Source organism: Apium graveolens, chromosome 11 (genome assembly GCF_009905375.1).
Source record: "Apium graveolens cultivar Ventura chromosome 11, ASM990537v1, whole genome shotgun sequence".
Taxonomy (NCBI): Eukaryota; Viridiplantae; Streptophyta; class Magnoliopsida; order Apiales; family Apiaceae; genus Apium; species Apium graveolens.
Genome location: NC_133657.1, coordinates 184,168,565 through 184,181,579, shown reverse-complemented (window position 1 = coordinate 184,181,579; position 13,015 = coordinate 184,168,565). Strand labels below are relative to the sequence as shown.

Here is a 13,015-nt window from a genome sequence, read left to right as displayed (position 1 = left end):
GAATACAGACAAGTTCAAGATTCAAGATTATCAGTCAACAAACAATTCATTCACTGAATTGGAAAGTCTACAAAGCAGCTTAAAGAATACAAGATCAAAAGTCAAGATTAACTGGACAAAAGGTGGTCATAGACCTGCAAGATTCCGCACAGATATGCTAACACCAGAAAAGGAAATAGACAAAGTTGCTTTGGAAATTGGTTTAGTACATTTTAGTGCAAGTTTTGTAAACCCGTGCTGCTAGTCTATAAAATATGCACGGGTACTTAGTTCACAAGTAACAAAACAAATCTAGATTTTATTGTATTCAATCCAGATAGAATCTGAGTTATTATTTTATTAAAAACACATATTTGTAGCAAGACAAACTTAATTAATACAATTAAGTGAGTTTTTGATATATTAGGTTTGTGTCCATTATGTTAAACATAATATGTACATTTTTTAAACTGTGTTGTTTAAATCATAATCCATAAAATTTAAAATAAAAAAACACAATTATCCAGTGTGTATTATATTTTAAAGCAGGCGGTGTCTAAGATAGCTTTCAAGAATTAAACAAGCTTGTTAAAATGTAGTGTAGAAGTGCAGCGTTGATAATTTTGGTATCCACATGTAGTAAACATACAAATTTCTATTTGTTAAAATTATTTCATTGACAACGGTAAATTGAAATAATACGGTTAAAGTATTGCATAACGAACTGCTCAAATTCCGATCAATATATAAACATTTTATAAAGAGTAGATATTGGTAAGGTTTACTAGTAATGATTACGATGGTTTTGGTGAATAAGGAGAGATCTTTGTGGTTGGAGTGGCTGAAAGTTTGTGCAACACCCCAACCCCGCAATGAACAATGGGCAAAGCAATAGTTGTAGTACATTATCTCTTCTTTATTCCCTTTGCCATACAGGCCCGCTGATGATAGTACATGTACAACATCTTGTACTACACCCATTTTTATCACACCCCCTGCCTTTTCTTATGTTGCCGTTTCTTCCATTAAACTCTTTTACCAAAAACCAAATTTTATTTAACTTTTATAATTATGATATATTCTTCCTCAAAACATGAACTCAATCACTTGGCCGACGGTATATTTAATTTGTAAAGTCAAGTTTTAATATAATTCTTTTAACAAATACTAATTTTTTTAAATAAAAATAATATAATGCTTCAATGTTGAGCTTTTTATATATTATTAAATTTTCTCTTACGAATACTTCTTTTAATACAAATTCAATTCTGGCTTATGTTTTGAAAGCTGCCCCTAACTTTTCAATGGTCAAGTCAATAATAATTTCTTTACGTGATTGTCAATTTATTTATGATAAATTTATGTGCGTAATTGTCAAGGTATTTTCCTTAAAATAACGATAATTGTCAAGTTTTAAATTTAAATTTTTATTTACTGCAATGTATCTTTCACAATGACTAAAATATGAAAAAGACAATTTATTTTTCACATTTATTGCAAATCAAATATAATTCAATAGTACTATAATTATATGTCACGCATGATTCATATAATATGTTACCCTGAGCAGTTAGCACGAAGCAACACGGTGTATTTTTTTATTAATAAAAATAACAATTTATTAGTAAATTTAATTTGACATTTGATGTATCTAAATTTTACTATTAGCGGAGTTAGTTGGTACCATGGACCCACGAATGGGTCCCACAAACGACTTGTATTCCGGTTTATAAATAGGATACCCAAACACGGTTTTATTATCATCCCCATCAATTTTCTCTGTTTTATCTCATTTATTTTTTCTTCTTTCCGATCAGACGTTCGTATCAATCCCCATAATTCGATATGGCTGAGGTACCCTTTTCTGAATATTATATTTATACATACATCTTTTGTCTGTATATTCATGTTTGTGATTGATTGTGTATGTGTTTGTTGATGATTACATATGATTTATTCTTCTGTATTGTTGTTTTGATTTAGTCTTGCTCTATTATGTTAGTTTGATTGTGTCTTGCTTTAGATTGTTTGTTGCTGCATTTTAGGTGTTTTTGGATTCGGGTTTTGGATATACCTGTGTTTTTTTAATTAGAAATTCGAGATTTGACCCTAGTTGCGTTGTTACTGCTTTCTTCAAACTAAAACCAGTTTTAAACTACAGTTAGGTAAAATTAGGAGTAATGTTAGAGATATAAAATTTGTTAATATAAATTGTTTCAAAATGGCATGTCATCGGTGATACCATATTATGGAATGATTTTAGTGGTGATACCGGTGTGAATGCACGTGGGTCCATTGAGTGAGATATAGCCGATCAGTATAACCCATGTCATTTTGTAAAAAAAATTTGTACCCAATTTGGGACCTCTAGTATTTTTCTAGAATTTAGTGAAGGACTCATCTTTCTTTATAGGATGTGCCGGTGTGAACCATCTTTTTGGATCGACCTTAATATTCGTTAGTTTTTATGATTTTCTTTGCTTCAATTTGACACTTTGTTTGGATTTTTAACTACTAAGATGTGGTTTTTTCCGATTCTAGTTTCGAAGAGATTAACTTGATATATGGCTATTTGTGGTTTATCTTGAAATACGAAGTTGTGAAACATGTGTTTACATTCTTTTGGTATATGTTTTCTGTTTGACTAGTTTGTAAATCTTAAATCTTTTTCGCATAAAGATTTTATTGTAGTACATCTAGATATTTAACTTATGAAACAGAATTCAGCTGCAAAGCTCTGAATCTTTTCCAAAGCATCATTTTTCTCTGAACAAAATAAAGCTTAACTAGAATTTAAATGTCTATCTACAATTTTTAAATAAATTATGAGCTCCTAATTGTGTTTTACAATCATATTTTGTTTGGCCAAGTAAAATGGACCACCATGATATTGTTGATGACTTTCTAAGTTATAATTATAACCACTTTCTCTGGTTCTTGTGCATAATGTTGTGGTTTTTAATGCAGACCGTTGTCCTCAAGGTTGGCATGTCATGCCAAGGTTGCGTTGGAGCAGTGAAGAGAGTTTTAGGCAAAATGGAAGGTTTGTCAATCTTAATATCCAAAAATTATATCCTTTATGCTTTGCTGCATTAAAGATACCGTACATGTTTAAAATCCGACCACCAGTTCACAGCTTTTCTTTTGTTTTCGTTGAAATTATTCCGATTTACTCGTAGATATGTTTTTGTAATATCTATTGCCTTGAATTATCACCAGGTGTTGAATCATTTGACATTGATATCGACCAACAAAAAGTGACTGTCAAGGGTAATGTGCAGCCTGATGCAGTTTTCCAGACTGTTGCAAAAACTGGGAAGAAGACTGAGTACTGGGAATCAGCAGCAGGAACAGCTGAATCAAAGCCAACGGAAACCGTAGCTGTTGCTTAATATGTTATATTGATGATCTTATTGTGTAAAATAAGTTCCTGGGTTAGCAACAGAGTTTACCATATGCTGTGATGTGTGGAGCTTTTGTACTGTGTCAAACTCATTGTATTGTTCTTTATCTTTTGTTCTTAGTTTGAATGTTTCACTATATGTGTGCTGCATTATAAATGACAATATATTACTTACTGGTGACTTGGTCTTATTTGTGAATTGTGATCTTACAAAATGAATGGGATTCTATGTGTTGACTGGTAGTTGGATGAGGTTTTACTCTCATTATACAGGAATGATACAGAAAAACAACACAGAGATGATATAGAAGTACAATAGTTGGATCACAAGTTAGTAATATCTTGTTAGATAAGGATATCAAGAATTGAAGATGAACCTCAAAATTGCAGACCTTGGCATGATTAATTAGCCTTGCTTATATGTACATATGTTATGCTATTATCCATGATTCAACGGGTACACAGAAAGTGCCTTTTGAAGTATGAATTCATGTCCCCAGAGGTTTTTAGAAGTTGCTATGTATCTGCTGTGTCTGTGTATGTACATGTATGTTATTCCTGGTATTGATGTTTTTGGTGAATATCAAAGCTAGTATTTTCTTAGATGAAGATATCAAGATCAACCTCAAAATTCAGACCCTGGCTTGACAGAAATGTTGGTATGCCGATCAAACCGCGCTAGAACACAAATAGAATGTTATAAGCCTCGGCCCTTGGTTTAGAATCTATACATCATATGTATGGACTATGGACTCGTCCATGACACCAATGGTCAGTGTCATAATATGAAGAACAGTTTGGCTTTAGTGGTTTTATATTTCCAGAGTCTGATTCCTTCTATACACCAATTCTATACAGTTAAACCATGTCCTCTATCCATCTCACCATTTCTTTACATTTGAATTGAGGAAATAGTTAATTAGTCAAAAAAAAGATGAGAGCAAACACATGAGTTTGGTCGAGTTGAGTTGAAGTTGAGTGCACCCCTGAATTCTTGCCTGTGAATAATGAATGCTTGAATACTGATTTACATAGATCAAGATGTATGGGAAAATGGTGCCATGAACATGATGAGCTGGAGCTAACGAACCCAGTATTTAAGCAAACACGTGTGGAAAATGAAGCTTCGAGGACTTAAAGGTGAATTTACAGTATCGGCTAGTTTGTGGAAGAAGACCTTACAGATAGACCTGCTGCTATGTTAAGCTACAAACCCTTCCAAAACCTTAGGCTGGGTTCACTTTGATGGAATGGAATTAGGGGAGAATGGAATGAGATTTGAACTCTTATTTGGATGAGTTTAAGGAAAATGTTTAAAATTTTCATTTCTTCTTCCATTCCATTCCAAACTATTTGAACTAGAATTCTAACCCACATGTTTTGGAAGGAATTCTCATTTCATTTCTGCATCAATTTTCCTACAATCCTCATCATAGAAAATTTAAACTACCTCATATTCATTCATAATTTCACTCATATATACTTTTTTCTTCATAAAGTTTGTATATAATTTTTTATTCTATTCCTTCCTCATCCATTCCCACCAAATGAACACAACCTTAGGGTATAAAGATGATGCTTCATATGTATATTATAGCCTGTAGGTGCTTCTTCAACATACAGAACCTGCATTGTTTTGGGACAAAACTTTCCGTCTGCTGCTTCTTATCCATAAATGTATCGAAGGTTCATCTATAGTGAAAGCACTGTCTCAGCTCTCTCCCACTTATTATTATTTCAATGAATGAACAACATATTCCTAGTCGCTGTTAGACATACTGTAAATTGAATGACTCCCAATGACTTCTGAGTTTCTTATAGTAGTAATAAGGAACAATATGCTACAAGAAATGTCAGACCATGGTTGTAATAAAAGTGAAAATTTATACCAACATATTCTTAATCATTGCTACAGTTGATGGCTTACAATGAATTCTGCATTTCTTAGAGCAAGCCCAATGCATATCTATATTTAGTCTTATAGCTATAATATAGGACTAAAATCATAAAACTCATAGCTATACATTGATGGATAATATAGTAGCTAGTTTCTGACTTGGGCACGAAAAGCGATGAGATGTCACTCCACGGTTGGAATTAAAGAGAATGTAAAATTCTATCGTGTGGTTAAAATATAGACATGCAGCAAGATCTCGTGGGTGGCAGGAAGTTGAACTTGGGAACTCTTGCGACCTAAGGTCATGTACCACGTTAGGTTACTAGTTCTCATAAAACCATAAGCTGTGTTTTGTAAAGGACTTACCCAGATCTTATATTAAATTCTACAATTATCTTCTTTTTATCTTTTCCTAAACACTGATCCACAAGTATTGCAGTTGTGAATCTTTACTCGTTTGATACTTATCTCAAGTGAATTTGAAAGTCTCTGTAGTCTTTAAGATTTAACTGTATCTTGTCTGGTGGTTGTGAATTATGATAGATCCTTAAGAGATTGCTTTGATAGATAAATTCTATTTATGCATATCAGCATATATATGTTCCACTTGTTGATATTATAATTCTTGCAGTGATCAACAAGCTAAAGCATCCACAAACAATTCAAGTAAGCCACTTTGTCTATATTCATATATTCCAAGATAGCGTTCATATTGGCAAATATTGAATCTGAGTCACACAAAACAGAACTCGATTCCCTACTAATTGGTGTCGAATATAAACTAATATCAGAAACGTATCGACATCGAATATCCTTATAAATACACCTTCTCTTGGTAATAAGTAACAGCAAACTCAAGCCACATCAACTTGCTACCGGAGAAATGTCTAGGCTAAGTAGCTTCAATAACAATAATCTGCAAACAACTGAAATAGCGCCATCGCGTTTACTCCGAGTAGAGAAGAGGAACTTAAGCTTGGAGAAGAAATTGGATACGATTCACGAAGAGAATGAGGGAACTCATCTTCACAGCAATGACAAAACACCATTGTTTGGTTCCTTTTCTAAAACATGTTATAACAAGCAGTTCTCTAGTGTAAGAGCTGCTTGATCATTGTACCACACAAGTTGTGGTTCTGTTGTGTTTTGTAGATTGCTAAATGCTAATAAATTTAGTGAAGTCTGTGTTTAGTGAATTAGTTGTCGACAATGTTATGCTTCTTGACTCTTGTACATGTATATAGCAATATTTCTGATTTTGCTGTTCTGCTGTGCAAAATCTATTCGGCTAAAATTGGGGGGAAAGGAAGAAATAAAAAATCTGCAGCCGGGATTCGAACCCAGTAACCAAATTGCCACAAGTTAAATCAACACCAATATTTTCATTTGCTACTGCTTATGTCAAGGATCGCAATAGTAGAGTTTTATACAAGGGAAAAATGAGTAAAGTTGGTGAACGGCTTTATATCGTGAATAAAAGAACCCATTTTATATATAAAAAAAACTATAATTTTTAAATTTTACAAACAACAATCATTTCATATTAGAGGTGGCCATTCGATCGGGCCGTGCGGGCCGGGCCGAATATAATCCGGGCCGGTTTGATTAGAGCTAAATTCGTGAACGGACCGTTATGAAGTACGGGCCGTGCCGGTTCGGGCCGTGTAACGAGAATAGTGAACCGTGAACAAACCGCGAATTGAACGAATAATACGGTTAATTGAGAGGAGAGGAAAACGACCGAGTTATTCGCGGTTATTCGCGAATTGGCGAATTAAACGAATAAAATACATACTTGTACTGACAGAGTGACAGTTGGCGAATTGGCGAATTGGCGAATTAGCACAGTTAACTGAGTTTGCAAAATATTCATTCATTTATGTTTGTTTATTCATTCTCTGTCCGATCTTTTTCTTTTTATGTGTACACCTTCTTTTAACTTGGATTAATTTATTTTCATAAATTAACTAATTGATGTAATTAATTAATAGAAAATTAAATCAATTTCTTGATTCGGGTCTCTAAAAAAATGGTGTTAATTTTCTTTCCCGAATTTGTAAAACTACAATGTGTTAAAATAAAATAGGGAAAAGAGGACGATACCTCTATAAATTTTATTAATTTAAAAAAAATGTTACAATTGATTTGAGAGGACTCCTCTCCAAAAAAAAAACGGAACAAACGGTGTTTACATTTTAAAGAAAATATAAAACATAACAAATTCTAAAAATACATGGCAAAAATATTTTGTTAACTATTCAAATTCTTCTTCTTCTTGTGGATCGTTCGCTGACGTGCCCGATTCCGATGAAGTGTGCATCGTCATCCAAGTATCCTCTTCACCGTCCGAGTCATCTTTTTTCTTCCCTTGTTGTCTCTTTGCCGCTTGATCCCAATCCTTTTTGCAAACACATATCTTGACCACATCCGGTGCAAGACTTGATCTCTTCTCGTCCAACACTCTTCTACCGGCACTGAAAGCGGACTCGGAAGCAATGGTAGAGGCGGGAACTACTAAAATTTCCCTTGCAATTTTAGCTAATACCGGAAATTGGTTCTCATGATTCTTCCACCACGTTAGTATTGAAAAATCATCATCAAACTCATAGTTATATGAAAAAAACTCTCTAATCATGCTAAATGAAGTTGTAGGTGTAGATGCATTTTCGGGAATTCTACACTTTTGTTTTTTAGTTAGGATACCAAGTAATGTGGGATTAAACCTACTAGACTGACTAGTCTTAGGTGGTATAATATTTTGAGTTCTAGGAGTATATAGATCTATAAGACGATGTAATAAGTCTAAACAATTTTGCACATAAAGCACGTGATTATATGAAACTCCCAACACCGAGTAATAATGTTCAAACATATTTTCTAAACCTTCTTTTCTAACACCGGGATCAATAAGACATGCAACACCATAAATATAAGGAAATTCAGTAAAATATTCTATCCACTTTTTTTTCATATCAACAATGATTGCACCAAAACAATTATCATTTTCATATGCTTTTAAAGTAGTAATAATATTAACACACTCGATAATAACAAGATGTACATTTGGCTCGTAAACGTAAGAAAATATCTTAGTACCACGTGCATAACAATCAAGCAAATCACGTACCCTAATTGCCAAGTCCCATTCATTTTCGGTAATAAGTCTATCCTCCACTTGATTTCTTGGATCGGAATTATATAACTCGGTGATAACTACCTTATATTTAATTGCCTCGCATATTAATTTATAAGTCGAACTCCATCTCGTGGGACAATCAATTCCCCACTTTTTGGGTATTAATCCGTTTTCTCTACATAATTTTTTATATCGTCTCTTTAATGTGTGTGCGATACGTAAATACTTAATTATTTTTCTAATAGGTGCTAAAAATTCGGTTATTTGTTGAATACCCTTTTGAGCCGATAAGTTGATTATGTGTGCACAACATCTAACATGCAAGAAAACACCATCTAAAGTAGTAGGAATATCTTGTGCAATATAGTAAATAGCTTTATCATTTGCCGAAGCATTATCTAAAGAAATAGTAAACACCTTGTGTTGCAAATTAAATTCGTTAATTGTTTCGACTATTCGTGTCTTTATGTTATAACCCGTGTGTGACTCGTCCATAACATCAAATGCAATTATTCGTTTTTGTAAAAAATAATCGGAATCAATCCAATGAACGGTAACAAAAATAAAAGGCTCACCGCAACTCGAACTCCAACAATCATTAGTTAAAGAAACCATGCCATCATAATCACGAAAAAATTCAATTAGTTGTGCTCGTTGACTATAATATTGTTTTTGTGTGTGACGTTTAAGCGTGTTCCTAGGAATTCCTTTAAATGCCGAATTTATTGATTCTTTCATCATGTGCTCTAAATTCTGACTCTCACCGTGAGAAAAAGGTAACTCGTGTAGTGTAACATAAGTAGCAAAAGACTCGATCATTTAATCTCTACTATAGTGGAAAGGCATACCTCCACCGGGAGTCGATGTCACGAAACCACCAATTTGTGTTTGTTGCGGTGATTGTCCACGTGCCTCTCCACTTTCGTGACTTTGTTTCGAAATTCCGTGATTAACTTTCAAGTGTTGATCAAGTGTACCCGTACCGGCCCCTTTAGAGTAAAGAAAAGGAGATTGATTTCGGCCACTTTGAATACAAAGCAAACAAAAACATTTAAATCTGTTGGGTTCTTCCGTTGCTTGTCTCGAAAAGTAATTCCAAACGTGCAAGGATTGTCTCGAAGAAGTACAAGTGGTGCCTGCATATTTTTAATATAAAAAAATTAACAAAATATTCGAATACAGAAACTCACAAACAAGAAACTCAAAAACAAGTTTTGTATTATTAATGTTTTCCTTATATAACGATTAATTTTTTGTAAATACAATAAAAATTTTAAATAAGGGGATAAAACATTAAGCGATACATAAATGAGTAAATATGAGTGAAACCGAATGTTATAGACAGCTAATTAAATTTAACCTACACCCTCAAATAAATAAAAACCTTTTTCAAAACAGATTTAAAAAACAAAAATTCATAGATTTTTTACCAGTTTCGAGTCGGGGGGGTCGCATCGTATGTGCTTGACTCGATCCTTGAGATGATTGTGTGCCCCTTCCTTCTTCCATTTGCTCGAATATGCTTGCCTGATTTTTTTTTTGGTTTCGCCGGAAAATTGGCTTCTTCAGATTGTACCGTGTGGTTGTGAATTTGTGACTTGTTTGTGATTGTTGTGAGTTGTGATTTGAATGTGTGAATGTGAGTTGTGAACTTGTGAGTTGCCAACTTGCAGCAGTTGTGAATTGTGATGTGAGATCGAGAGAGATTAAGAATGAAACGAGAAAGAAAGAAAGAGATGGAGAGAGATTAAGAGTGAAGAGAGAAAGAAAGTTTGGACTAATATTTATAGTTAACAATAGCTGAAGAACGTTGAAGAATTGAACGTTGGATGACCGTTATGTTGTTGTCGTTGGAGAGCAGAACAGCAGAAGGCCAGAGGGAGAGGGAGGCAGGCAGGTGACCGTTGGAGCTTGGAGGCGCGTGCATTGCAGAGGCGAGCAACGATTAACCGCGGGCCAGTTAACCGCGAATAAACTTGTGCTGGTTCGTTGGCGAATTAACCGGTTCGGGCCGGTTCGGTTCCGGGCCGGTTCCGGTTTTTGAAAATGTTATTCGTATTCAGTTCGTATAACTTTACGGTTTGTGCGAATAATTAACCGTTCGGTTGGCGTGCCGAATAAGACGAATTTTAACGATCCGAATTGCGAACGGGCCGAGCCAAACCGCTCGTTTGGCCAGCTCTATTCCATATAGAAAATTTTACTTTTAAATTTTAAAAAAAATTATAGATTATTGATCTATAATTTAAGTTGCCTCCCATTTTTTGGGTTTCTCTTTTCACAAGTTAGTTGCGGGTTTCTAGTGAGTTTTTTGGGGTAAAAAGTCTCGACCCTATTATTTTCTTTCATTTTTGTTAATTTTCTTTAATAAAACTCGATCTTCGTAACATAAAATTTAATATATAAAGAAAATAATTAGAGGTTGGACAAAATTACCCTCACAATGTTAATTGGATGTCGAATATGTTATGTTTCTTGTACATGTATATGGCAATACTAGATTTGTACCCCACAAGAAGTTTTATTTATATTAGTTATGATTTTTATATTAATTTGTTTTTGAAAAATTATCAGTTAGAATTGTAAAATAATATCTATATACAAATTTTTAAGTTTAAACTTTTATAATTTTAATTATTATTATATATTTTCACGAAATTTCATATTTTTCTAAATTTAAAATCTTCAAATTTTAAAATATTTTATTTTAGTTATTCTATATTGTATTATATTATACGTAAATAGTTTTCCGTTTTCTTATAAAAATTGTAAATTAATATATTCGAATCCCATTCACAATTTTAGCTAAATAATTTCCGATTTAATAACATTTTTTAATACAATTATAAAGAATAATACCTAATTGTAGTTGTAGAAGAACGATAATAAATTCTTCACACCAATTTTTACTTTTTTATATAAAAAATTGTAAAATAATATATTTCAATCCCTTTTATTTTTGCAAAGTGAATTTTAAATTAATATTTTTTTTGAATTGTATATCATACTATCAAAAAAGAATAATTACTAATTATACATTTTAAAAAACTTTTATTTATTATTAATCATTCCTAAATTATTTAATTATATAGAAATATTTAAAAAAAATTATTACTTTAGTCCTCTTAGTTTTAAGTTCTTGTAAAATAATATATTTCAATCCCGTTTATTTTTGCAAAGTGAATTTTAAATTAATATTTTTTTGAATTATATATTATACAATCAAAAAAAATAATTACTAATTATACATTTTGAAAAACTTTTAATTATTATTAACTATTCCTAAATTATTTAATTGTCTAGAAATATATAAAAAATTTATTACTTTCGTCCTCTTAGTTTTAAGTTCTTTTATCATGCATTTAATATAAGCTACGACATAACATATCATACTCTTTCTATGCACTTAGGCACATTACCTAGCGTTGATTTTTCTTATTTCTTTACATATAAATTACCAATCTACCCTGATGACCAAATCATACCAACAAAACTCCCTTACTCCAATTATATATAGGATATAATTTAATTTTTCTGTGCTGATGTGCAAAATCTATTTGGCTAAAATTGGGAAAAAAAAGAAATAAAAATTCGTAGCTGGGTTCGAACCCAGGTAACCAGATTGTCACAAGTTTAATCAAACACCAATCTTTAATTTGTTACTGCGGATGTAAATGATGGTAATTATAAATTTTTATATAAAGGAGAAATAAGTGCAAATAGTGAACAAATTTTTATTCTAAACAAAAGAACAACAGGTCATATTTAACAAAAATTATACTTTTTAAAATTTACAAATAACAACCATTCTATTAAAAAATAAACTTTTTAAAATTTAAAGAAATTATAGATTATTAATCTAATAAATCTAGTAGTACTTTGTTAGGAAATTCCTATATAAAATTTAAGAAGTTAGAATTTAAAATGGGGGTCGAACTCTGTTGTGCAAAACATACATGTACTTTAACAAGACTAAGTCAAATAAATAACCCTAAGTAAGTTGTATTGTAATCTTAATTTGTATTTTGTACTTGCAACATTTAAAGTCTGTAAAAATGTCAAAAGAGCAGACTGAAGTCTTTTCCTATAAACAGTGTCAAGCCTAAGAATTCTATCCGGAAGAAGATCAAGAAGATCATGCCTCAGAAGAATTATGAAGAAGTTTGGATTTAAATTAATCTGTTTTGAGAAAAATATTCTAAGTCAAAATCTCTACAAGTCACAGATTTAGTGTCATAGAGAAGTCATTCAAGAACTCCAAAATGACTTATAGAGAACTCAGGAAAGCTACTAGAGAACTCAGAGATATCGACATGCCAAATTGAAGACATGAGGATTGGAGATGTCGACAAGTCATTTCTTTACTAGAGAATTCAAAGTTATCGACAAGTCAACATTTATTAGAGAACTCTAAGTTATCGATAAGTCAAATTCCACTAGAGAACTCAGAGATATCTATAAGCCAAAATTCATTAGAGAACTCTGATTTATCGACAAATCAAATTTGACTAGAGAACTCTGAGTTATCGACAAGTCAATAAGCCACTAGAGAACTCAGAGATATCGATAAGTCAAGTGAAGATATGAAGACTAGAGATCT

The 13,015-nt window shown here is 32.3% G+C and overlaps 1 protein-coding gene across 1 annotated transcript; it reads left to right on the top strand.

The window, feature by feature from the left end:
* Positions 1-1,693: 1,693 nt before the first annotated feature.
* Positions 1,694-3,563, top strand: LOC141697954 (copper transport protein ATX1). The gene is made up of 3 exons (XM_074502530.1): positions 1,694-1,833; positions 2,947-3,022; positions 3,199-3,563. Exons 1-3 carry the CDS (start codon positions 1,825-1,827, stop codon positions 3,369-3,371), a joined length of 258 nt encoding a protein of 85 aa, XP_074358631.1. The 5' UTR covers positions 1,694-1,824; the 3' UTR covers positions 3,372-3,563.
* The last annotated feature ends 9,452 nt before the right edge of the window (positions 3,564-13,015 follow it).

Bases quoted from the DNA above. Each gene is read 5' to 3' on its own strand.
- LOC141697954 (XM_074502530.1), top strand. The intron at 3,023-3,198 runs GTTTGTCAATCT...AATTATCACCAG, and splicing joins AGTTTTAGGCAAAATGGAAG to GTGTTGAATCATTTGACATT.